Genomic DNA, 27,276 nt, shown 5'->3' with positions numbered 1-27,276 from the left:
CCATAAAAAAAGGAAGAGCGACTATAATAGTTTTTCTCTCTAGCACTTGGGATCTCCTTTTCTTCCCCCCCCCCCAATCCCTCCCACTTAGTGGCCATGTATACTGACTACTATAGAAGTTCAGAGTATGGAACGTATGCCAGAGGTGGCACTCAGAGCCCTCTATGTCGGCACACGCTCTGTCACCCCACCACAGAGTTTGCCAGTTTGTTACTAGAAAGCCAGAGGAATGTGGCACTTTGTGATAAATAAGTGGGTTTTGGGTTGCAGTTTGGGCACTCAGTCTGTAAAAGGCTTGCCATCACTGGAATAAGTTATGGGTCTTCTCTGTGGTGGCATCTTCACTCTGGGAGTTCCCTTCCTAAATTTATTCATCAAACTGATTTGATCCCCATTTTCAAATTAGCAATTTGAGGCCCTTTTCTTTATAAGGTCTCTCATGGTAAAGGATGAGGTGTGCAAATGTAGAAGGCTAGGGGACTGCATTGGACCTCTAGAAGACTTTGGAAGGCCACCACTCCCACTGCACCCAACTTTGCTCTTTAAAACACACACACACACACACACACACACACTGCCCTCTAAGGGCCATTTGCACCATGGTTTAGGGTATACCTGGGACATTTTAGGCCAAAGAGAAGTATTAAAAGTAATTAAAAATAATCAACATTCCCCTAAAGAACTGTGCTACATTTAAATGGCTAAATTTAAATAAAGAAGCATGGTCAGCTTCAGTAGATTGTTTATGAAGTTTTTTGAGAACATTTCGTTAGAAAGCAGGTTTGAAATTCAACAAATACATAAAAGTCTGCTTCTGCTGGAATTAAAGAGGTTTTAAATTATGCCACTAAAAGTATAATTAAGATTACAATACTATGTAAGATTGCCCGATTGCTAATCACATAACTGAAGATGCTAGTTGCAGGTTTGTTCTCTTGAAACTGTTAAAAATGGGGAAAGACCAGTGGTTTGTGATTACAGGTGACCTATTTCCATTTCTGCTTCTTGATAGGCTTGGCTATGCTTCACAAGATTCACAACTGTTCCATGTAACTGCCATGGTTTTTAGTTGGACATATACTTCCAGTAGGAATCAAAGTAGCATATAGGATACAAGTCCCCAATTTAAATATTGCATATGCCATACTATTGTTATGTAAGGTGGACAGTGAAGCAAGCTGATGGGAAGAAAATCAGCTCATTTGAAATGTGGTCCTAGAGGAGTTCTGCAGATACCGTGAACTGCTAAAAAGACAAATATATGGTTCCTAGAGCAATTCCAACCTGAACTCTCCTTAAAGAGAGTCCTTAAAAGTCAAGTTGACTAAACTGAGACTGTTGTACTTGGGATATATCATGGGAAGACATGAACTAGAAAAGACAATAATGCTTGATAAAGTATAAGGCAGTAGGAAAAGAGGAAGATGCATTAGAGATGCATAGACTCAACAAAGGAAGCTATGGCTCCGTGTCTGCAAGAGCTGTGCAGAGTTGTTGAGACTTTAGTGATTTAGAAGTCTCTTATTGATAGGCTGTCATAAATCGAAGTCAGCTTGATGGCAGTTAATAACAACATAAACTATTTACTAGGTAACTAGAGAAGTAGCACCCTCACAACATGGAAGCAAATCTACATATACAGGGTGATTCAGAAAGAAGATGCAGAACTGAATAAGAACAACTTTACTTTTGCACGATTCTTTTTGACTCACCTTATACTTACTTAGAGATCAGTCCCATTGAATTCTGTGAGTTACCTCTGAAAAGACATATAGAGAATTGTATGCATATAATGCACTTAAATATAGTAAGTATTTTTATGTTTAAACAACTTCAGTATAGTTTTGCAGTAAATACGTCCAATGTTATAGATGAGACCTCCACAAACCAGGTCCTTTCAGCTATTGTTGGAACTACAGTTACCATCACCACTGACCAGTTGGAATACTGGATGGGGCTATGGGAGTTATAGTCCAAAACTGCTGAAGGTGACACCATGTGTCAAATTGTTATATGCAGTACATACCATCATTGTTCTCTAAATGGCTGAGGAGAGGTGTGGGGAAAAAGGCACAGTGCTGAAATTTCTCAGGATCGCTATGCTCCCTTGTAAGGCTACTGGAGGTGGCTTTCTGTGGACCTGTAGCCAGCAAGACTTTTTCTACTGGGTCCCATAATCCCTTACAGGATTCCAGTTTTCTTGCCTGTTATCTCTGTTTTGTAGGGTTGTGGTCCTTTTGTGAAAACATCAGCTATTTTTGGAACTGGAACTATTCTGGAACATACCAGAATCGTAAACACAGACTGGTCATCATTTGATACATTCTTTGATATTTTCCAGGTCTCGTTGACACGAAGTCCACCCACTTATGAGACTGAGGGTGGGGGACGCTTTCTTATGTCCTACGATAGAACATTGGTCATCAAGGAGATTTCCAGTGAAGATGTGGCTGATATGCATAGCCTTCTGTCCCATTACCACCAAGTAAGTCATGGTTCCTTCCATGAGGTTATAGCCAGGTAGCAGTATAGACTTGGATCCTACAGTAAATTAACTGAAGGAAGGTGAGATAAGTAAAGTTTCCTATCTCTCTACCTCCTACAGTCCCCTGTGCTCTGTCCCACATTGTTCAGTAGCTTTACCTCATGCAATGTACCAAAGTGGTTTTGGGGACATGCAGTTGGCTACTAGGGGGTGGAGGTGCATATGCTACTTTATCTTGGGATCAGAGTCTCTAAATTAAAAAGAAACAAAACAAAAGAGCCACACGCAAATTAATCAAGGTTTGCAGGCTGTACAATTTTTAGCACAGCCATGGGAAGGGGAAAAAGAGCTACACAGAACACCAAAGGCTTTATCATCCTGACCACTGGGAGTTGTCCTTAGTTTCTCACTTTTGATACTTGAGCAGGCACTGCTGCATCTTTTCAGACTTCTCTTCACAGCCTCAGGGACACAAAACTTGTTTTTCAGAAGTAGAATGAAAAGGCTGACGTGCAGAGAATGCTGCATATTCCACTACTGAAGAACAACAACATTGTTTGTAAAGCACCTCACATATGTGGGCACTATGCAACTGTTCAAATCTGCAACAGATCCTGTGTCCAAGCTACCAAACACTCCACTTGAGTGTTGAGAAGAAGTAAAGAAAGACCTGGCTGTCCTTAACATTAGCAAGGCTGAAGATGAATTATAGGTGACAAAGGCGGGTTACAGACCGCCGCTTTGCAGCGGTCTCCTGCCGCCGCCGCTTGCTCCGTGAGGGAGCTGCAGCAGCCACACCGCGCGGCTCCCACGCAGTGCAAAAAAGGAGCTCCAAAATGGAGCTCCTTCTTGCGGCGCCTCTATGACGTCGCGAGGCACCGCTGGCACATTCACGACGTCATAGGCGCCGCGACACGTCTGGATGCTATGCGTCCGATATGTAAACATGGCGGCCCCCATGTGGAAGGGGCGCCGCCATGTTGTACGTATGGAATACGTACTAGGGTTAGGGGATGCGGAAGCACCGCCCCTTCCTAACCCTAATACGTATTCCATACGTATTTTTTGGCGGTCTGTAACCCGCCAAATTCAGCATGGAAACAGATTCATTGCCTCCCATAAGGGTGTGAGTGTTAGTCCTTCTAAGGCAGCCATTATGATGGATGATCTAGAGTGCCATTTAAATTCAGCTGGGAATACTTGGCACTCAAAAAAGGTACTGATTTTGTGATCAAGAATAAGGATGGAGGCAAATGAAATGGCGATTGAACCTGAAGATCTGAATAATGGAGTGGTGGCAAAAAGTAGTCAGAAGAGAGAGATTGCTACCTGCATTGGGCACCAAAGTCTTTCTCACTCCTCACCAGAGAAAAGCCTTGACAGATTCCATTTTGCTCAGGGTGTCCACAAAGATACAGTCTATCTTTTCAAGATTTTGTTATAACCATGAGACCTTGAAACTTGTCTTTCAATAAGCCCATCTTGAAATTTTCAAGATACCATTTGCTGAACTCCTGAAATATAGCTTATACTTTAACCAGCTTAGTTACCAAATGGCAGAAGAACTTATAGTTTAAGAGCTAGATTGCAGCACCATGATTTGGGTTTGCAGATCTGCCATCGTGCATTTTCACTAGTCATCTAGTTACCATAAAATAAGTCCTGCCAAAGCTTTTGTTTGTTTCTCAGTGTTGGGCTCCCTGAGAGATAATGAATTGTATTTTCTAACTCACATGTTGTGATTTTCTTTTCCCAGTACATTGTGAAGTGTCATGGGAGCACACTCTTGCCCCAGTTCCTGGGTATGTACCGACTCAGTGTTGACAATGAGGAGAGCTACATGATGGTCATGAGGAACATGTTCAGCCACAGGCTTACAGTGCACAGGAAGTATGATCTGAAGGTAATGGATATTGATAGGATAATTACTATGTGTGTCATGTCTCTGGTCTCATTAGGCAGTCTCTTGCATTATGGTCATCCATGTATGTAGGTCAGCCTTCTGCCAGCTAGTGCCCTCCAAAGATGTTGAATTGAAATCCCATCCCAAACCAGTGCTGTCTGGCAGTGATCATTTGGCTGCAGTGTGGGATCTTTTTTTAATTTCATGTTTTATTTATTTTACAAAAACAACAATCAAGACAGTATATGTGTAACAAGCAAAAAATAAATAAATTAGTAGTTCATACCAACCAACTTTAACACAACAGCAGTAACTACAGATGCTGCGTATCATAGTCAGGAAGGAATGATAATATATAGCTGCCTCAGATCATGTTATGAGTCCTCTTGTATAACATGTTTCCAGAAACCTATGTGTATTTTTTTTAGATCCTGACAATATGACCCAGAGCTTTTACACATTTCTCTCACTCAGTCCATATTTTCTTCTGTGTCCTGAAGTTGCCAGCTTAATTCTTTTGGCAAGTCTATCTCTGATATTACTTTCCACACTCATCTGGAAGTCCCCCTTTCTTTTTTTGAGGCTGGAAGGTACAAAACTAGAGGAGGGGACTATAAGAGGGAGAGGGATCAGAAAGCTGTAAATGCTGAATTGCTGTTCTTAAACTCTCCTTCTTAGAAACCTTGTCAGCAACGAGCATTCTCTTTTGTATCTTCACCTGTAAAATGGGAGTAATAATCATAGAACAGGTGTAAAAATGAAAGATAAATCATGTAGAACTATTTATCAGAGGTTGCTTTTGTTTCTTTACTTGATGAACTTTTTCTATAGAATAAACTTAATCAAACATCACTCCCATCTGGTGTATGGTAGGTGACATCCATGGAGCTGGAGTTTCATGTTCAAACACGTGCTTTGCACATTCAAGGTCCTTGGTTCCCTGTCTTTCTGTTTAGATTACCTGCAATGGCAGGAAGAAGATAGCCATTGCTTGAGCAGGAGTTCTCAACCTGGCATAACTAGGGGTGCAAGATGGAATTTCAGGGAGTATCACAAAGATACTTGTGCAAATCTGTATTCAGTTCTCTTTTTTCAGTCAACATGAAATCTAGGAATTACCTGAAACCACAGGCAGACCTGCAGATCACAATCTTCCAGAAAATTCCACATTTAAACCAAGGATGAAAAGCTGAAACAAAGAAGTCATTGAATTTTTGTCTGCAATTGACTTTAGTCTTCACATTTTTCTGACTAAATTAGAATTTAATTTCTCATTTTTTTCAATCAAACCATCATTTATAGTACTAGCCAAAGGCTATGACAAAAAGCTTTTAAAATATGCCAAACATTTAAAACAAAAACACAACAGTACAAAAGTGCCAAAGACATCCCATCATTTAACATGTAGTTAAAATTATTGCTGATATAAAATAAAAACCTTTCCAGTAATTTATTGGTAAACGTATACATTATTTCTCAATTTAGATTTGCATTGTCTGCACTGAGTTAAAAGCTCTTTTAAAAAATTGTTCTCCTGCAGTATTGTACGTGGTTCAAAAATTAGAAATCACACTTTCCAAACTTCAAATGTGATAGTAATTTTGAAGAGGGTGCAAATATTAATCAAATATGTCTTAAGGGTGTGAGACATAGAACAGGTTGGGAACCACTGTGCTTGAATGATGTAAGACATTGGCCCAGATAAAATAAATCAGCTCAGAGATGTGCAAGCCTTTTTCTTGCATGGTGCAGCCACTTTGCTTCTCACTTGGCAGAAGATGTACTGTACTGAACCATGGCAAGCAGACCACCTAGAAGAAGCAGAGAGATCTTGTTCTGTCCTGTGCTTAACAAGTGACCTTATTTAAGCTCACCTTAAGTCAGGGGTAGGCAACCCTTTTGAGCTGGGGGCCGGGTTGCTGTCCCACAGACAACTGGGGGGGGGGGGGGGGCCAAAAAAAAAAAAAAAAAAGAGACAAACGACTAACATGGTAGGACAAAATTTTCAAATGGGGAGGGCATTTTTTAATTAAAAAATGAGGACAAGCGAAAAAATTTGCTGATTTTTTTAAAAAAATGTTAAGATAAATGCATGTTTCTGAGGCTTCTATAGACAATTGCCCCACCATGCCCCTCGCGCGAGACGCCAAAGGCCCCGGCGGCAATCAGTGGCAGGACCGGGCTGGGGCCGGTCCCAAGGCCTCGCTGGGCTGCATCCGGCCCACGGGCCACAGGTTGCCTACCCCTGCCTTAAGTTATCTTGAGTTTGTGCTTTCTTTCATCAATAAAGCTGTTCAATAAAACAATTTTGCAAGTTGTTTGAAAAATAGTATTGAAGGGGTGTTGTTGGCAGCTGTATGAATAAATAGCTTGTTCCTCCAGCATTACCATCCTAAGCTGCCTGAAAATTTTAATGCTCTCTCAAGATTGCTCCCACACTCCCATGTATCTAAACTTTCTTCCCTAGGGGCATCCAGACTCTCTTTCTTATACTCCAGTTCTACATTCTGTTGGCTTATAATTTATCCCCATGGTCCTTCTCCCCAATGGAAGTGAAGGCTGACCATACTATGTGATTCTGCCCAGGCCTCCCACGCTTATCTGCTCCTGTACAATCCTATAAATCTCCACTCAGAAGGAATATTTAGTTTTATGAGGCTTAGATATGTGAGTATGGGATTAGTCTGAACATGTTGTAACTGGAGTAGCAACGTTGCCTCTTTTGTATATCCTTCCTTTCCTCTCCTTTCCTCCCTCTGTTGTCCTCCTTTCTACCCACCCTTGGTGTCTAAATTTAGATGATAATTTCCTTGGGGCAAGGACTGTTCTTGCGTATGTTGCTCTTAAACTTGTGCTTTGATGACTCTTTTTATAATGTATAGTAATATATAGTTCTGTGTTTTCCAAACAAGAATCTCTCTCTCTTCTCTTCTGTTTTTCTCTGTCACACACACACATTCTCTGCTGATAGGGTTGTGCCTTTTGAAATCAGAGATTAATGTCTGGTCAGTGGCAAGCAGAGAGTCTGAGCTTCCTCCAGCCATCTCTTTCAAGTCAGTTAAAGTTGAACTGGTTCTCATAAAGAAGGGTTTCCAGTTCTGATCCAAAGGCTACATGAAGCAGAGGCTCCTTCCTCCTCTGTCAACTTACTGTACAGTTGTACTTGTGTTTTTGTTGTTAACTGCCCTCGAGTCAATCTCGACTCATGGTGACCCTATGGATGAGACATCTCCAAGACCCCCTGTCCTCCACTGCTCTGCTTAATTGCTGCAATCCTATACCTGTGACCTCCTTAATAGAGTCCATCCATCTAGCACATGGCCTTCCTCTCGTCCTACTTCCCCCCCACCTTTCCCAGCATTATTGTCTTTTCCAATGAGTCCTCCCTTCTCATGATGTGTCCAAAGTATGACAGTTTGGTCATCTTTGCATCCATGGAGGTTTACGGCTTGATCTGCTCTAAGACCCATTTGTTTGTCCTTTTGGCTGTTCATGGGATCCTCAGCACTCTTCTCCAGCACCACATCACAAATGAATCTTCCTATCTTCTTTCTTAACTGTCCAGTTCTCACATTCATACATGGTAATAGGGAATGCAGTGGCTTACATGATTCAAACTTTTGTGCTCAGTTGTATATCTTTGCATTTTAGGATCTTTGCTAGTTCTTTCATAGCCTCCCCATTCTTAATCTTCTTCTGATTTCCTCAGTGCAGTCCCCATTTCTATCAATGTTTGATCCCAAGTATGGGAATTCTTTTACTATTTCTATTTCTTCATTGTCTAGGTTGAACTTGTGAAGGTCCTTTGTGGTAATTATTTTTGTTTTCTTTATGTTCAACATTAACCCTACCTCTGCACTTTAAAGTTCTTTGATATTCCTTAGTAGGTGTTCCAGGTCTGTGAGGTTTTCTGCTAGTACTATGGTGTCATCTGCATATCTTAGATTGTTACCATGCAGAAACATGGCTCAAATGTGCACTTTAGGCTGATGATTGCAGAAGGCATAAGTCTGTGATATGGACCTATTATAAGAGGCCTATGCCTGTCCTCCTTCCTCTGTTCCTCCTTTCTAGTGCCTATTATTGGCTTTAAAAATTGCTGCCTCCTCTTGTTATTGAAATCCATTGGCCCTTCTTCTTAGGGAATTCATTCAACACATGAGTGCTTTCAAATGCAAGGTCAATAGCTAATGTGTTTATGTGTTTCAAAATTAAACTGGGAAAAAAAGATGCATTATGGCTGCTCTCTCTGCCTTCACCTGGTTACACATCATTACAGCTGACCCAAAGCAAACCTGCAGCAAGGTTATATAGATCTTTTATAGCTGAGTTAACTAGGTCCCTGTTCAGTTTGCAAGTGTTTTGGCAGACAGGGGAGGAATTGTGGCACAAAGCAGGCCATGGGGAAAAAATGCAGCTTCAACTGGAGAATCTGAGCTCCTGTTGCATATTACAAAGAAGTGTGTTAATGTAATGTGGATATGGTGTTAATCAACATGGTGGGTGATGATGCACTTTATTGTACATAACATGCCATTTACTCTGATAGTAATCCTTTTAAATATTAAAGACAGTGGGTCAGCTTACCAGGAGGAGGGGCAGTTGAAATGGGTTTCTTTTAACAGTCTCATCATATTTTTCAAAATTATATCTTCTCCTCTGCCATTTTTAATGTAGAATTTGGGCTTCCCTGACAAAAGCCTACAGGCCACTCAAATGTTACCCATCCCTGTTGTAGAATATATTGAGCAACTCCGTATGTTTGGATGGATATGAATGGAACAGTTTTCATTTCTGTGACAGTAACCTTTTCAAGAGGGATAGGCAGACATGCTGGAATGCTTTAGAAATAGGTTATTCTTGGGGGGGGGGGGCTGGATTAAATCCATTGAGTCACTTCCATTTCTGATGCCAAGGTTTTATGGCTACTCAGCAGCTATTCAGAGCAAGCTAGGTGCTACACACACCCCAGAAACAATGCAGCACCCACTCAGAGGGCTAATCTTCTGAAGAAAAGGCCAGTAGGACTAATGCCAAATATAGAGAGATAGAGATATATATGAACTAAAAAAAGACGGGTTAGGATCTTGGATTATAAGAGATCTCTAAAATAAAAAAACAAATGTTAAATTCTACCTAGTTGACCATATATATATATATATATATAGTGGGTTCTTCCCTTATGTGGGGGATCTGTTCCGGACTCCCCCCCAACACGTAAGGGAAAAAACGCATATGCACGAGCCCCATTAGAAGTAATGGGGCTTGTGCCCATGGTGCAGCGCGCACACATACCCATTACTTCTTCCAGGGCATGCCAGGATTTTTTCAATGTGGCTTCCAGCCTATGGTGGAAGCCGCGTAAGGTGCACCCAAGTATGACACAGGCGCACTCTGTGTGTGTGTGTGTAGGAAATGGGGAAAAACAGACTCCAAAACAGACTTCAATGTTATGACAATGACAAGTTTCTGTATTACTATGAGGTTTGAAAAATTTGACAGAGTTTGGGGTTTTGGGGTATCTTAACACACCTGAAAAGGGGAAAACAACAACAACAGTAAGGTAGGATAAACTGGCAGGGTGAATAAGGTCAGACTATGGATGGTATGTGAACACGATTTAAAGGAAATGGAATTGAGCAGAGGTGCTGTATGGTGGAAAAAGAAATGAGAGCCATAGAGAATATTTTAGGTTGGAGTGAGAGAACAGAAGGAAGTAGGTCAAGAGTAGATGGGTTGGAGGCTTCTAAGTTGGCACCGACAGGTTCCCTCGACATTTGGGCATCACTATTATCCATGGGTTGAGGGGGTTGTGCTGAGAGGCTTCTACTTAAAAGGAGGAGATATCATGCTTGATGTCAAGCCAATCACTGGAATACAGCTGTTGCATGTTAGGTACTGCCAGTAAATGGTCCCCATCCTGACAGCTAGAGTCCTTTTTTGAAAGAAAAGCCGCACTATTATCCAAACAAAGTTTGAGGTACTTAACTATCAAACCTAGGTTCATATTTTGGCTTCCCCAAAAACAGAGCTTGAGAAAGTTAGCTTCTTGTCTGAGGAATTCTAGGAGTTTTAGTAAAAAAAGTAACTATTTCCAGTTCTGATTAAGACTTCCTCAGATAGCCTGGGGCAAGACCCACTTCCACAGCTTCCTCTCCCCTCCTGTACAGTGGTGAAAAAATAATGTCTTACTGCATATGGTTAGAATTAATAACAGCTATAATTAGAACAGTAAAAAAGATGTATTATGCAGTGTGCTGGCACTGATGTTTGGACTGCAGCCTTTTTATTTTAGATTGTACCCTCAGCCTGTCTGGGGTGGGAGAGATGCCAAAAGCCTTGGAAATGTGAGTTGTTTCCCTTGTGGACAACAGATGATGGAAAAAGTTGTTCTACCAGTTTTATCCTACTCTTATGTGGGGACCATGGGGAACATTTTTGTCTAGAATTTGTGGAAGGCTTGCAGAAAGAAACAGTGTTGTCATTCCTTCTATGCCTTATGTGATCAGAAAAAAAGTTTATAATATATAAGAATTTCCTTTTTTCTTTCTTTCTTCTCTTGCTCTCTCTTTTGCTGCTGTGGTATTCAAAATCTAATAAGCATGTACAATATCATATCGTAGTACTCTTTCGGAGAACATATTATCTTACATACTACATCCTCCATTAATTTGTGATCATCCTTAGTTTTAGACAAGTTGAATTGATGTTTATGTTTTTACAAAGAACACCCTTTATTTATGGTTTGGTGAAGCTGCTAGAGGGAGAGAAAATGGCTTTATGGGCAAAGCCTGGCCATCCTTCCTGGACCCACAATGGCCATATGCTTATATTGAATATATTGGTTTGAAACTTGCCCTGAAACTATCTTATGTTTGTGAGTTAGTCCCACACTTCCTAACTGGAACCTTGTCTTTTTCTATTTACTTTTTTAGGGGTCCCTGGTATCTCGAGAAGCTAGTGATAAAGAAAAGGTAATGAGAGATTATGGTCCATAACCCATGAAACATATTGTTTTTTGTGTTCCTGCAATGGGTTGTAGCTTTTTACTGGATGCTTAATCCAAGATGACAGTACAGCTTCCTGTTGGCAAAGAAAGACAGAAGAACATTATTTAAGAAGCCCTACTTGTGTGCCTGCATACTCTTGTATATGTGTATTTTTAGAATTTAATTCTTTATGAAGGGCATCTATGCACTGACATTGTACACCTAGTGTAAGTGGCAACATCCAAAGCTGAATAAATCAGATCTTGCTTTTGTCTTGCCTTTTGAGACATCATACTGATTTAGATTTTGTTTAGATCCTGCTTTTTTACAGGTCTGCATAAAAATATCCAGTGCCCCCCTTGCCCGTTCCCTGGAAATGCAACAGGGCAGTTTATAGGCTGATCAGTGCTGGGCAAATGTTCGCCACCCCACCAAGCGGAACAGCCAGTGATTGGCTTCAGAGGATGTTGGAAAGCTCCTGGCCATACTGCCCTCCTCTGCCAGGAGGCTGTTTCTCTTGTTTGTGCCTAAGAAGTTCTAGAGGCTTTTGGCTAAAGGAGCCAAACAGTAGGTCAAGGAAGAGGTGGAGGATTAAAATATGAATAAATATGGGGCTTTCTAGGATTGCAGAATTTAATCATAAACTTTGGCTGCACGTTGTCCCAAATTCAGTCTTTTGCCGCTCTCTTTTAAAGTAGCAAGATGGAATGACAGGAAAGACCTTTGCTTGAAACTCTGAAGCGCCTCTATCAGCCAGATTAGTCAATACGAGGTTAGGTAGGTGAAAAGTGGTCTGACTCAAAGCCTAGAGAGATTACCTTTTTGGGACTGTCTTTTACCAGCCTCCATAGGCTGAGTGACTCTGAAGCTGTAGTCCAAAAAGTAACTCTTCCAGGTTTTGACTGGCATAAGGCTTCCTGTTGTAAAGAAGATTAGAGACTTAACTCCATGTATATGTATACAGTACAGTGATTCCATAGAAACATAGAAAATCTACAGCACTGGGCACAGAATTCCAAGATACTCTCAAAAGAGGTTGTAAAGGACATTACATTGCCAGTTCTCTTCTGGGAAAGGAATAACTTTTTAAATACCTCTCTGCTCCCTGTGAGAAAAGAATGTGGTTTTAGTATTTGAAATACATATATGCAACCACTTTACTTTGATCTTGCAGTGGTTTACAAATCCTCCAGGTAGTTTACATGATAAAAACAAAGTTGCTCATATGAAACCTTGAATGTTCATTTTAAAACTATCTTGTCACTCCTTGTTTGCTACTTTTGATTCTGCCATCTGAGTTGTGATTTGATAAAGATTTATTTGGCTCCCATTCACTTTTTCTGCCCCCCATCATGTAAAATTATGTGGTCACTTTTTTCTAGGGAAAAGAACTACCAACCCTGAAAGACATTGACTTTCTAAACATGAACCAGAAAGTGTACATCAGTGAAGAGGCCAAGAGAGAATTCATGGAAAAACTAAAGAGAGATGTGGAGGTACTGTGGATGTCTATGCCTAAGCCTGATGATAGCCTAGGAAAGTAGTAGTACTTAGTAAATATGGATATCAAATAAGCAGTGGGTGCTAAAGGACTTTTGCAGGAACTATCTTTACTTTCAAACAGGATCTTTTATGAGCACTCAAGGAACTATTCTAGCTCCAAATCAGTTGAGTATTAGTGGGCTTTATCAAACTGGTGTCAAGGGATACAGGTTAGCCACCCATCCCCATATTCCTAATTGCTGTGCTTAAATATATTTTGGTAAGACTAAAAGTCCATGTCCTGTCATTCCTTTCTTCCCAGCAACTTATTTACCCCAGCAACTGCCCAGCAAGTTACACCCTGCCAGGCATATTGGTTTGGGAACAGCTACACAGTTACTCAAGTTTGAGTCACTAGGATAATATGAGGACACCCTGGGACCTATAGGAAGAGCTTCTTCCCATGTCTATATTTCCCTTCTGGCAACTGAGCTAAAATTACTGTGTTGATGGGCTGTGCCATGAGCATGTCTCATTACTTTGCTGGCTCAGGAAAAGATGAGACTACCATGGTTTCCACAACATGAGCTTCACTCGAGATGTCTCCTCTGCACATTTCCATATTGCTGTTTCTTTCTCCTGCCACCCTTGCTCTTATACGATCTTGCCTTTATGCTTGGTCCTTTTACAATCCTGCCTTGGTCTTTATACAATGCTACATTTCTAATTTAGCCTTTTGCTTCTTCAGCTTCCACAGTTTGGCTTTTTAGATAACATCTCATATCAAGCTGCCTCAGGGTGGAATTGGGATGACTTTATTCACTTGATGATCTTGCCCTTTGAAATCATCAGTCATAGGGCCACCATAGGTAGGAAGTGTCCTTTGACAGAAGTAAATTGTGTATCATGGTTTAGTTGTCACCATGTCAGTCAGCTACTATGATGGCTTGGGAGAGAAGAGGCAAGGGAAAGTCATTCTCAGACTATATTGAAGGGTTTCATGGAGAAGTTAATATAAGTCTAAAGGGTAGCTATTTTGGCCTTTTGAGGGGGGGAACTACACTATAATTGGCCACCCATGAGCTCTTGATCAGATTTGGACCACTGAACGCAGACTTGTTTTCCAGAGTCTGTGCAAGTGAGTCTAGAACATGGTATGTATGACATTTTGTCAACACTCTCTGGGCAAGCAAGTGGCTCACAGCCCCAACAGTTCGCATCATCCTACTGTGCAGAGACAATCCAAGAATGCTTTGCATTTCCCACAGTCAGTGTCTTTCCCTCCTAGATTTCCAAATGCCTGAAAGAAGTACAGTGGTACCCCGGGTTACGAATTTAATTCGTTCCGCGGCGCCGTTCGTAACCCGAAAGATTTCGCAACCCGAAACCGCTAGCGCTGGAAAGCCGCGGCTTTTAAATTTCGTGCCAAAAAGCGCCGAAACACACCAAAAAAATTTTCGTAACCCGAAAAATCTTTCGTTACCCGGAACAGTTTTTTCCAAGCTAACTTTTTCGTACCCCAGAAATTTCGTAACGCGATCAATTCGTATCCCGGGGTACCACTGTACTGCTTGCAGGGGACAAAAGGAATCGCTTGCAAAGGTGCTTTTGGACTGGTAAATGCTCTTGCTTCTGGAGGGTTCTCAGAACACTGAAATCTAGCTAAGAATGTTTTCAAAGGCTTTGGCAACAGTGTCTGAAGAGGTTACTTTAGACTGTCACCTGTGATGACACTACTCCTATCAGGGTGAACACAGGCATAAATAATTTGAGAGGGAAGATAATCTTCTTTCCAGGATTGTGTTTGAGGTAGGACATCTTGTGGTATGATCCCACTCCAGTTAACAGTGATAATGGGTTGGCATCTGTGTCATCCAAAAACCACATACCTCCCTCACTGCAGTAGCTTTTAAACTAAATAAATACATAAATAAATTCTTGTTGTCTTGAAAAACAAAATAAAATACCTGAAGGTCACAAGTGAACTTACAATTGCATAAATGTACTAGTAATGCTTTAAATGATAGAAACAGTAGATGGTGCATCTGAAGCCTGAGGGGAGAGACAGAAATGAAGGTTAAATGAGGATTCAAATCAGTGGTGAGATAATTTGCTTGCAGGGAACAAGTGCGGGGAAGCTGGAGCATCCCATGGGAATTAAAGCCCATGCCAGTTTCCATGTTCAGATAATATCTCTGTCTATTCCTATTTTGCTTTTCACTTGTTCTTTTTAGTTTCTAGTCAAAGTTGCTATTGTGGCTGTGCAACTCTTGTGTTCAGAGTCTACAATGGGAATATAGACTTGCAAAAGAAAACTGAGCTTCTGTAGATACCTGGCTGAGCCCACAGGCTCATATTTTCTAGATTGCAGCTTCTACCCCAGCCCATTGCATTTGCCACAGTGAGACAAGAACTGAGGTTAGCTTTCCTAGCTTCTCAGCCTAGAAAAATGCTCACAGTCAGTATCTCGTCAGCTATTATATTTCCTTGGGGACAGAATCTGCAGAATTGAAAATGCTTCTGCCATGCAAGATTCACCCTATTAGTCTTAATGACTGTTAATAGCATGGAATGCTGAGGGAGGGGATGGCTGCAGATGCTTGCAGTCTAATTGCAAACCCAATAAGCCAAGCAGCCCGTTTGCCTGCATCAGCTAAATCTCTTCCAAAACATTCCAGGTGTTGATATCTGTGTGTGTCTGCAAATTTCAATAATGTTGTTGTCCTGAATCCAGGAGAGTTGATGGAAAGAGGAATGTTCGGATCTTTCAGAGCTTGAAGCTTTTCTTGCAATGTAGGAAGGCAATCCTAACATGATGTGCAGAAATGAAAACTGGTTGGTGATAGCTCCCAAAAGGATTTGGTCTGAACTTCTCCTCAGTTCATAGATACTCTTCTAAGTAGCTGACTGTGCAAACATGCCTGGTTGATTGTATTTACATGGGGGGGGCAGCATGGGCTTCTTCTTAGGGGACTGATTGGAATAAATGCTTTTTTGGGGGTGAGGGGTACTGCGTCTTTTTTCTTTCTTTCTTTTTCTTTTCATGTTCTTTCACAAAAGGTGAGGTTGCCCCAGAATTCCCCTCTGCTCTCCAGAGACAGACGTGACAGAGGCTGTGTGAACATCCAGTTCACATCTTATTTCAGCCACGAATGTACTTAGGTGCTCTCCCAGCCAACTTTTAGTCTGATGATCTTGGGTGGCAGTAATAACCTAGTTTTATAATGGCATGTTCATTCTTTATTTTATGTATTTATATCTTGTCTCATTCTTCAGGGAGTTTCAGATAATAGTACACACAATTTTCTCCCTGCTTTTGTGGCATAGAATGAGCTAAAAAATATTAGTGAGTATTCTTGCTAACTATGGCCCGTTACATACGGGCTTAAAAGTACAGTGGATCCTGTTATACGCCGGGGTTTGGTTCCAAGATCCCCCGTGTATAACAAAATCTGTGTATGCTCAAGTCCCATTAAGTATATGACATAGCAAAATGGTGTCCCTAATAAAAAATGGAAAATCAAGGTAAATTATACTTTTTTGGAACATTTCAAACCGTGTATGCTTAAATCCGTGTATAAAAAATCTGTGTATAAGAAGGACCGACTGTACGCGCAGAGCGCGTACTAGGATTAGACGTGGCGGTGCTTCTGCACCGGCCTAATCCTAGTGCACGCTGTGCGCGCACAAAATGGCAGCAGCCGTTCCACACGGCCGCCATCATCGTACGTGACGACCGCGCCGCCCCAACGAGGCGGCGCAGTTGTGACATATGGGGTTGCGGCAGGGCGCCCTTTCCGCGACCCCGGAAGGATCCGTTTCAGAGCTCCTCCTGGTTGGTCCGCGGGCGAGCTCAGACGGCTGCGCCCAGTGGACCAAGGAAAAGGGCCAAACAGCCCCTTTCTCCTTTCCCCGCCGCCGTGGGGGCGACCGGCCCAAAGCTTAACCCCAGACACCCCTTTCCAGGCTGCGGGGAAGGGGCCTTTTGCCGCTTCCCCGCAGTCCGGAAAGCGGCGGATCGGGACTCAGCGGCTGCCGCTCTGGCCACTGAGGCCCTGATCCGGCGGGGAAAGGTGCGCCTACAGGCCGCCCCTAAGGGGCGGTCTGTAACGCGCCCAGATTTTTTAAAGTTCGTCCCCTGTCTATACTAACCATCGTGTTCCACTGGTACTAAATTTCTTTTTTTTTTTTAATGAATCTTGTTCTTCCCCTGCAAGAAGAGCAGGATGTGGCAAACATAATTCTTTCTTCCCCCTTTTTATCATCACAACAAACATGTAAGGTGTGACTGTCCGCAATGTAAAAATATATGCTTGATGCCCAAGGACAGACCTGTGTTTCCCTGGCCCTTATTCAAACTTCTAAGAGCTACATTGCAAGAGTAGCTGTTATTTCCTGGTGGTTAGCTAGGGAGCCCGCTTCAAAATCTCTCAGATGGCCCCAATGGCTTGCCTAAGGGCTGGCAGTATTCTTCAGTATTCTGAATATTGAGAGAATGCTGACTTAATATGCAGCGTGCATTGAAGGATCACAGATAATTATGCAAGCTATTCTGAACACTGAAAAGCACTGTCTAAATGCCAAATATTGTTTATTAGTACTTAATGTTTTTCTGTAGGGAGGAGTCCTTTATCCTTCCATGCTCTTGAGAATGGAACGGAAAAGGAGAATCACATGTTTCCTGAGGTGGGTTAAGATCAGTCTTTTCCAGCCTGAATATCTTAACCCACCTCAGGAAACAGCTCTACTCAGCCCCAGGTAGTATGGCCAGTTGTCAGTGATTATGGGAGCCCTAACCCCAAAACACCTGGTAAGTCAAGAAAAGTTGGTTTTCACTTTGTACTTGGTGAGCGTGAGAGTACTATTAGGCTCATGTTAAGCAAGAAAAATGGGGCCAGCGTGGGATAGTCGTTTGAGTGTGACTTCAGAGACCAGGATTCAATTCCCACCTTGGCTATAAACCCACTGGGTGACTTGCACAAGTCGCATGCTCTCAACCTCACAGGAGGCAATGGCAAACCTCCTTTGAACAAACCTTGCCAAGAAAACCCTATGATAGGGTCACCTTAGGGTCACCATAAATGAGAAACAACTTAAAGCACACAACAAAGCAAGAACACCCATTTATATGAACTTCAATCCATATCCTAAAGCAAAGCTAGCCAGATATGTATCTCTTGTGTCTGGGCTTGGAATGCCTCCCCACCCCTTGAGGTCAATCTTGTCAGCATTACATGACTTTAGCAACTGCCAGAGTGTTTGTGATTTTAGAGAGGTTGTAGTGGATTTGCCAGATTCCCTAGCAAGGGGAACAGAGTGCTTGATTATGAAAGGTTCTCCAGTCAAGAAAGCAGAATCAGAACAAGAACCCAGGTCTGGGAGTTAAAGCTGGAGGCTTTCCAGATAGAAATGAGGGTACACAGCTTTGAACAGCCAAGGCACTTTATCATGGGAACAAGCTGCCAAGAGGAGGTACCCCCCCCCCCACTCCCAGCAAATGCCACCTTCTGATTAAAACTTCTAAAGATGGGAAGGCTGCATGATTCATTCTTGATGAAACCAGAGTAAATGCTGCCCTCTGGTTCTTGCTATCATAATTAGATGAATTTCCAGGCAGAAGATCATTTTATACCATACCTTAGCATGGCTTCACTAGCTGCGCATGTCTGTACTCTATCCTTTTATTCTCTGTTAATTAGTTATCCAGTCCATAATAAATCCTTAAGATGAATAATTACACCTCTCTGTTTGGTGATGGTGAACATGCATTTTGGAATTTCTGTTTCTAACTGAAAGGCTTTGGAGATCAAGATCCTTATGCAGTAAGTAATAAAGGATACCTAGGACAAGGAAGGTGACTGTTTCCCTATTTTTTCAGTGTTGTTGTCCTGTATGTTGTGCAGAATGAGTTGGTGGCATTTTCAGTTTTACTACTTTAGGCATCAGGGGATGATGTGCCATTTTTTTAGAATTGCCCTTGTGACAAAAGTTAAATATCTATGTAAGTGGTAATCTGACATAATAAATAAGTCCATCAAGAAGCAGTCTGCACTAAACTTTTCCTCAATGGAGGGATCTTTGTGTTTAGTTTAACATAATTCCTTCTCCTTCCCAACTGCAGTCCCTTCTTTCAGAAACTTGAATCTACTATTTCATTCTGTGCCATGTGTGGAATAACAGTTTCACAGTCCAGAGTAGGAAGTTAATCTGATTCACTTCAGACTCTGGAAAAGGGACACATGCAAGAACGGATTGCAGAGGACTTAACTCTGATGCTTGGGAATGGAGGGGCAGGTCAAGGGCAGTATGCAGGAGTAAAGAGCATATTAGGTTTGAATGTGGCTTTGTGCAGATTCAAATTCCTCCTTAAAGTTCACTGTGTAGCCATGGGTAAGTCATAAAAGCAGGATTGGAGAACATATCCAAGTAGTGTTTGACTCGTATCAACCCATGCTATCATAGAGAGCTATAAGGAACAATGAGACTTGTAGTTTGACATCTGCATAGCCTCAGGTTCCCCATCTCCACGTTAAAACGACATTTAAAATGGAAGTATTCTATCAGTAGGACTTACTTTGAGGCAGGGCTAACTGAATATTAATCTTTATATCTCTGAAATAGTAATATCACTTAGCATGAACAAAGTGTTCCCCATACATCCAGGAGTGGTGGGGATAGCTCTCAGGCTTATTAGTACTCACGTGTATGTAAACCTGTGTGCATTTCCAAAATTAGGAGTGCTCTGCATGCTCTTTTAAGTCACTGATTCACATAGATATTAATGTGGTGTCAAATTTGAGTATAGAGAAGGTTTTCCCTACGTAACATTGCAGTTTGCTATGTATTAAAAGGGGGGCAGGGGGAATAAATCTCCATGAAGACACTGTCTGGCTTTGGGCTGGAGCAGACTTCAGTCATAAAATAGACTCATTGAACTCAGTTGATCTTAAATTTGTAATGAGTTTAAGTCCACTGATTTTAGTGTGGCTGCTCTAAGTGTAACTAAGGTCCAAAACACTCTGCAGAATTAATCTAGTTTGAGACTGCTTTAACTGCCCTGGCTCAATGCTAGGGAATCCTGGGAATTATAGTTTATTGTGGCACCAGAGCTCTCTGGCAGAGAAGGCTAAATGTCTCATAAAATTACAGTTCCTAGAATTCTCTAGCATTGAGCCAGGGTAGTTAAAGCGGTCTCAAACTGGATTATTTCTGCAGTGTTTTCGACCTAAGTCTGGATTTATGTTACAATCTTTTCCAATGTGCGAGTCTCCCCTGACCAGAGATAGAAGTGTAATGATCTCACAAAATTTACGCTTAGTGCTGCAACTTTACTGAAGTGAGTCCTATTGCCTGCATCCTTTAATTTACTGCATATCATAGAATATTGAGCATTCTAGCTGGTCTGAAGTAAAACTTAGTGTAAAACATCTAGAGACAGAATATGGTAACTTTGCTTTCTGCAGAGAAATTCAAAGTAGTTTTTTTCCTTCATATTTTATTTATTTATATACCACCTTTCTCCTAAATTGGACCCAAGATGGCTCACAAAAGGTGCTTTAAAACAGTATAATTTAAAAACACAATTAAAAACACCAGATTAATATAACAAGTTAAAAATATAAAATCATTAAAAACATACTGTTAAAAATATATATAAAATCATAAGTTAAAATATGAAAAAAACAAAACCTGACACCCCAATAAGAAGCCCCCCTGGGTGAAATTAGATTAAAAAAGCCTGCTTAAAGAAAAAAGTTTTTGCCTGCCAGTGAAAGGAGAACAAGGGGGGAGCCAGTCTCACTTCCCACAGGAGGGAGTTCCAGAGGGTGGGAGCAGCCACTGAGAAGGCTATCTCTTGTGTTTTCACCAAGTGAACCTGTGATGGTGGTGAGACCAAGAGAAAGCCTTCCCATGAAGACCTTATTACTCTGGCATTCCTATTGATGATAGGGTGGTGTGGGAGAGCCAGCATTGTGCAGTGGTTTGGGCTATGACTCTGGAGATCAGTGTTCAAATTCCCATTCCGACAAGACAGGGTGGTCTTGGGCAAGTCATACTCTCTTTGCCTCAGAGGATGGCAAAGGCAAAGTCCCTCTGAACAGAACTTGCCAAGAAAACCCCACGGTAGGTTTAACAGGTTTGCGTTAGGGTTGCTGTAAATCAGAAGCAACTTCAAGGTACACAACAACAAGGTATGGATTTTTTTTAAAAGCAAGTAAATAACTTGCTTCATTTTATGTGTGGGAAGAGGAATTTATCAGTAATAAATAATTAGGAAGCAAGCCCAGTGTTGAATTCTCAACCAATTGATAATTCTGTCCTTATGTTCAGTTCTTAGTACAACTAAAGATTATGGACTATAGCCTGCTACTGGGGATCCATGATGTGCAGCGAGCTGAGCAAGATGATGATGAGGAAGTGAAAGAGGAAGAGGATGATGGAGAAGGTGAACCTGCAGTATCTGTGGGTTCCTATGGCACGTCCCCTGAGGGCATCGGCAGCTATCTCAATTCCCACAAGCCCCTGGGACCCGGCGACTTCGACCCCTACATTGATGTATATGCCATCAAGAGTGCTGAAAGTAAGTTGGAGTAAGAGGGAACTTTCACCAGGAGAATTTTCAGAGGGATAGCTATAGAATCATAGAATCATAGAATCATAGAGTTGGAAGAGACCACTAGGGCCATCCAGTCCAACCCCCTGCCATGCAGGAAATTCAAATCAAAGCATCCCTGACAGATGGCCATCCAGCCTCTGTTTAAAGACCTCCAAGGAAGGAGACTCTATCACCCTCCGAGGAAGGAGTGCATTCCATTGTCGAACAGCCCTTACTGTCAGGAAGTTCCTCCTAATGTTCAGGTGGAATCTCTTTTCCTGCAGCTTGCATCCATTGTTCCGGGTCCTGTTCTCTGGAGCAGCAGAAAACAAGCTTGCTCCCTCTTCAATATGACATCCCTTCAAATATTTAAACAGGGCTATCATATCACCTCTTAACCTTCTTTTCTCCAGGCTAAACATCCCCAGCTCCCTGAGTCGTTCCTCATAGGGCATGGTTTCCAGACCTTTCACCATTTTTGTCGCCCTCCTTTGGACACGCTCCAGTTTCTCAATGTCCTTTCTGAATTGTGGCGCCCAGAACTGGACACAATATTCTAGGTGGGGCCTGACCAGAGCAGAATACAGTGGCACTATTACTTCTCTTGATCTACACACTATACTTCTATTGATGCAGCCTAAAATAGCATTGGCCTTTTTAGCTGTCGCATCACACTGTTCACTCATGTTCAACTTGTGGTCTACTTGGACTCCTAGATCCCTTTCACACGTAGTTTCATTCAGCCAGGTGTCACCCATCCTATATCTGTGCATTTTATTTTTCCGCCCTAAGTGCAATACCTTACATTTCTCCGTGTTGAATTTCATTTTGTTAGCTTTGGCCCAGCTTTCTAGTCTATTCAGGTCATTTTGAATCTTGATCCTGTCCTCTGGGGTATTAGCTATTCCCCCTAATTTGGTATCATCTGCAAATTTGATAAGTATGCTTCCAATTCTGTCATCCAGGTCATTGATAAAGATGTTGAATAGCACTGGGCCCAGGACAGAGCCCTGTGGGACCCCACTGGTCACTTCTCTCCAAGATGAAAAGGAGCCATTGTTGAGCACCCTTTGGGTTCGGCCGGTCAACCAATTACAGATCCATGTAACAGTTCCTTTGTCTAGCCCACATTTTACAAGCTTGTTTGCAAGAATGTCATGGGGAACTTTGTCAAAGGCCTTACTGAAATCAAGATATACTATATCCACAGCATTCCCTTCATCTACCAAGCTGGTAATTTTATCAAAGAAAGAGATCAGGTTTGTCTGGCATGACTTGTTTCTCTGAAACCCATGTTGACATTTTGTGATTATGGCATTGCCTTCTAGATGTTCACAGACTCTCTGTTTAATGATCTGCTCCAGAATCTTTCCTAGTACAGTGGTACCTCGGGATACGAAATACCCAGGTTACGAAATTTTCGGGATACGAAAAAATCCCATTGGAAATCATTGTTCCGGGTTACGAATGTTTTTTCGGGTTACGAAGAAAATTTTTGGTGCTTTTCGGCGCTTTTTCGCACGAAACGCGGCTTTTCCCCATTAGCGCCTATGGCAATTCGGCTTACGAAGGCTTTTTGGGTTACGAAAGCGGCCGCGGAACGAATTACTTTCGTAACCCGAGGCACCACTGTACTGATGTCAGACTAACTGGACGATAATTGTTGGGATCCTCTTTTTTCCCCTTTTTGAAGATGGGGACAACGTTTGCCCTCCGCCAGTCTGCTGGGATCTCTCCTGTTTTCCAGGAGTTTTCAAAGATTATTGCCAATGGCTCCGATATTACATTTGCCAGTTCTTTTAATACCCTTGGATGGAGTTCATCTGGTCCCGGAGACTTAAATTCATTTAGATTAATAAGGTGTTCCTCTACTATCTCTTTACTTATTCTGTACTGAAATTCCCCTATTCTGTCCTCTGCTCCATTATCCTCAGGTTGAGCACCCTTTGCCTTTTCTGAGAAGACTGAGGCAAAGAAGGTGTTGAGTAATTCTGCCTTTTCTCTGTCTTCTGTTAGCATTTTGCCATCTTCTCCACGCAGTGACCCTACCGTTTCCTTCTTCTTCCTTTTGCTGCGGACATATCCAAAAAAGCCCTTTTTATTGTTCTTAACCTCTCTAGCAAGCCTGAGTTCATTCTGCGCTTTAGCTTTTCTGACTTTATCCCTACACATGCCTGCTATTTCTTTGAATTCCTTTTTTGTGATTTCCCCCTTTTTCCATTTCTTATACATGTTCCGTTTCAAACTTAGCTCGGTTGAAAGTTCCTTAGTCATCCATCCTGGTTTCTTGAGACACCTCCCGTTTTTCTTTCTCATTGGAACTGTTTGAAATTGAGCCTTCAGTATCTCCCTTTTGAGAAATTCCCATCCGTCCTGAACTCCTTTATCTTTTAGTATTTCTGACCATGGAATTGCCCTCAATACTTCTCTAAGTTTACTGAAATCCGCTCTCCTAAAGTCTAGGATGCGTGTCTGACTATGCCTGGCTTCTCCTTTCCACTGTATTACAAACTCCAGGAGAACATGGTCACTTCCACCTAATGATCCCACCACTTGCACCCCATTAACCAAGTCATCCTTGTTGGTTAGGATCAGATCTAAAATAGCTGACCCCCTTGTTGCCTCTTCCACCTTTTGGACCATGAAATTGTCTTCCAGGCAAGTGAGGAATTTGCTAGGCCTTGAGGATTTTGCTGAGTTTGACTTCCAACAAATATCAGGATAGTTGAAGTCGCCCATCACTACTACATCTCTCTTTTCTGACTGTGTGGTCATCTGTTCTAGAAAGATATCATCCAATTCCTCAGTCTGACTTGGGGGTCTGTAGTAGACTCCCACCGTAACATCCTTGTTGTTTCCCTCCCCTTAATTTTTACCCAGATGCTCTCCACCTGGCTTCCAGGATTGATGTCCTGGATCTCTTCACTGTTGTAAATATCTCTGACATATAGTGCTATTCCTCCTCCTTTCTTGTTTGGCCTATTTCTCTTAAAAAGGTTATACCCCTCTATTTCCACATTCCAATCATGAGACTCATCCCACCAGGTTTACACCTATATTCATTTACAACAGCAAAAACAATGAGAAGTGGCACCTTACTGAACCCATTTATTATAGAGGACTGAAACCCACTATGAGGTAGAAAGGGGCTATGAAACCTTTGGTCTACAACTCCCATAAGCTTCCCCCACCATGATTAATGGTAGGGAATTACAGAATTTCTAATCCAAAACATTTAATCCACTTGATCTCCTCAGAGACAGTATTATTGTTCTACTCTGTGCCCTATTTACACTTGGTCAAAGCTAAGGCTTGCTTTCTATTTACAGATACCTACTGTAGATTGTGTGCAGTTTGCTGTGGAGTAAAATCTCAGAAATTAGAGGAGATGTTTAGCTAAACAATTGTTGTTTGTGTATGCATGCATTGGTTATCTAGCCCTTGGCACAAAATTGAGCAGCCTTTGGATCCCCCTTTTTTGCCGTTATTTTTCTTTAAAGTCTGTAACAAAGTGGGCTACCTCTGGTGGAATCTGGGATATTAAGCAGGTTTAACCTGGACTATAAAAGAATTTCCATTTTTGACACCTTAGACACAAGAACCTTTTATATGGGTTGGGTTATATTGGTGTAATATTTTGATTATTGGAGGGAAGGTGGGGGCATAATATACATAGCCCTAAATGTAGCTTGATGAGAATGTGTCAGTTTGTTGGAGGAAACTGGGGTTTGATAGCCAGGGATGAACTTTAACATCTGCACTATCTTCTGTGTGCTGCTTTTGGGTTGTTTGTCTCTAAAATGGAGGCTGTACAGTGGTACCCCGGGTTACGAAATTAATTCGTTCCGCGGTTAATTTCGTAACCCGAAATACCTTCGTAAGCCGAATTCCCATAGGCGCTAATGGAAAAATAGCTCTCTGCTGCCCTCCGGTGGCGGAAAATAGCGCCGCGGTTTTTTCGTAACCCGAAGAAACCTTCGTAAGCCGAAGCAATAAATCCCTATGGGATTTTTTCGTATCCCGAAAAATTCGTAACCCGGCGCATTCGTATCCCGGGGTACCACTGTATTGGAAATACGCATGGATTATTATTATTATTATGCTTTATTAATATAGCGCTGTAGATTTATAAATCAGTCAGTCTGGCGATACATACATACATGGTCTGCAAGGCATTCTTTTCTCTGTTTCTCACCTTGTTTAGATTGGCTAATGATACCTGTGGTTTTGTTTTTTTCCTTCTGCTATGTCACTTCATTCACTTTTATTTGGTATTATCCACATTATGTATAATTACTCACCTTGTTTTATGCCCTTTTAATTTCTGCTTAAAATCCAACGTTTTGAGTTATTTGTTTTTATGCTGTGAAACCATGCTGTTGAAGAGCATCCTGGCATTTTGGCTTTCTCCAGCCCTATAATTCTGCATCACAGGATTGCGAGGGTATACTGTGATGGGATCCAGTGCAGAAACAGCCTGTACATCTTGGTACCAAAAGATAGCATTACTTACGTCATTCACCAACTCTTTCTTTACTGTTCCAGATAGTCCACAGAAGGAGGTTTATTTCATGGGCCTCATTGATATCCTCACACAGTATGATGCCAAGAAGAAGGCTGCCCATGCAGCCAAGACAGTCAAGCATGGGGTGAGTTTGGTCTGCACCTTCTTTTACAATGGCCGCCTAGAAATGGAGCCTTGTTCCTCTTTAGATGACTGGGAGTTAAACTGTGCCTCCCTCTGCCTATAGTAATTGCTTTTGTAGCTTTTCCTGCTGTTGATAGCAACTGCTGTTGCTTAGCTCTGAGAGATCCATTTCCTTTTATTATGCACACACTCAAGTGTAGGAGACACAGTAAGCAGCCATTGGTATAAGTGAATGGACCTTAGCTGCCAGTCAAATGGTGGTCCTGCCAGTTTGATCTGAACAGGCAACATGTAACTGCAGCCTGTTCGTGGATTGCTCCCTGTACTCTCTCTCTAACTTTCCAGTTCATTTTTAGGCAGGAAGACAGGAGACCCTGTTCTGCTCTTTAGAGAGCAGGACAAGATAATTACAGAAAAAGGGTCAGAAATGTGTGGCCCTCCAAATATTGCTAGACTACAACTCCCATCACTCTTAGCCAGCTTAGGGTGAAGACAGATAATGATCCAATAATACCTGGATGGTCCATGCATTCTCCACCCGATGGGTGTGGGTGCCAGCTAGCAATCTGGATAGTGCTAATGCCCTGAAGCAAATACATATGAGAATTTTCAGGACTTATGCTGTTTCATAGTATACATTGTGATGACTAACCACTGCCTAGAGACAAAAAAGGGGGTAAGAGTAGGGGCAGAGAAGAGAAGGCGTCTTGGTTGCCTAACCCCTTTGAATGATTCATTAAACACATTTTTAGTACCATCAATGGCTTAGGGTTTTGTATTGTTCTGAAGCCACATGGGCCATTACCTGGGGGAGTAGATATAATGAATGCAGGGCTGGGCACTTGTGTCCTTTTATTTTGGAGAACATGTTTGTGCATAAAATGGTCCATCCAGCCAAGGCCTTTTGCAGACCAGTACTGCTGCTGTATCACTCCCTTCAGTGTAAAGTCAATAGTAATTTTCCCTACATGATGGATGTATTACTGTTGACCCTCTAGGTGTTTTTGGACTTCAACTCCCATGATCATTCACTATTGACTATGCTGCCCAGGGCCAATGGTATTGCAGTCCAGTAACGTGATGAGTCACAGTTGCCCGCCTCTGATCTACAGGGAACTTGAAGTGTGGGTGTGGGAGAGGCCACGAGTTGCGATGCACCAGGAATGGGAATCA

The 27,276-nt window shown here is 42.0% G+C and overlaps 1 protein-coding gene across 2 annotated transcripts in view; it reads left to right on the top strand.

The window, feature by feature from the left end:
• PIP4K2C (phosphatidylinositol-5-phosphate 4-kinase type 2 gamma) overlaps positions 1–27,276 on the top strand; it is a 52,490-nt gene that overhangs the window by 22,832 nt on the left and 2,382 nt on the right. For both annotated transcript variants that reach the window (XM_042452461.1, XM_042452462.1), the window contains exons 4-9: positions 2,342–2,485; positions 4,242–4,388; positions 11,324–11,362; positions 12,760–12,873; positions 21,191–21,440; positions 26,001–26,104. In XM_042452461.1, the coding sequence (XP_042308395.1) occupies positions 2,342–2,485; positions 4,242–4,388; positions 11,324–11,362; positions 12,760–12,873; positions 21,191–21,440; positions 26,001–26,104 (798 nt within the window). The remainder of the gene's footprint in view (positions 1–2,341; positions 2,486–4,241; positions 4,389–11,323; positions 11,363–12,759; positions 12,874–21,190; positions 21,441–26,000; positions 26,105–27,276) is intronic.

This window comes from Sceloporus undulatus, chromosome 2 (assembly GCF_019175285.1).
Source record: "Sceloporus undulatus isolate JIND9_A2432 ecotype Alabama chromosome 2, SceUnd_v1.1, whole genome shotgun sequence".
Lineage (NCBI taxonomy): Eukaryota > Metazoa > Chordata > Lepidosauria > Squamata > Phrynosomatidae > Sceloporus > Sceloporus undulatus.
The sequence above is the reverse complement of the archived record's forward strand: the minus strand, read 5'-3'. Positions and strand labels throughout refer to the sequence as shown.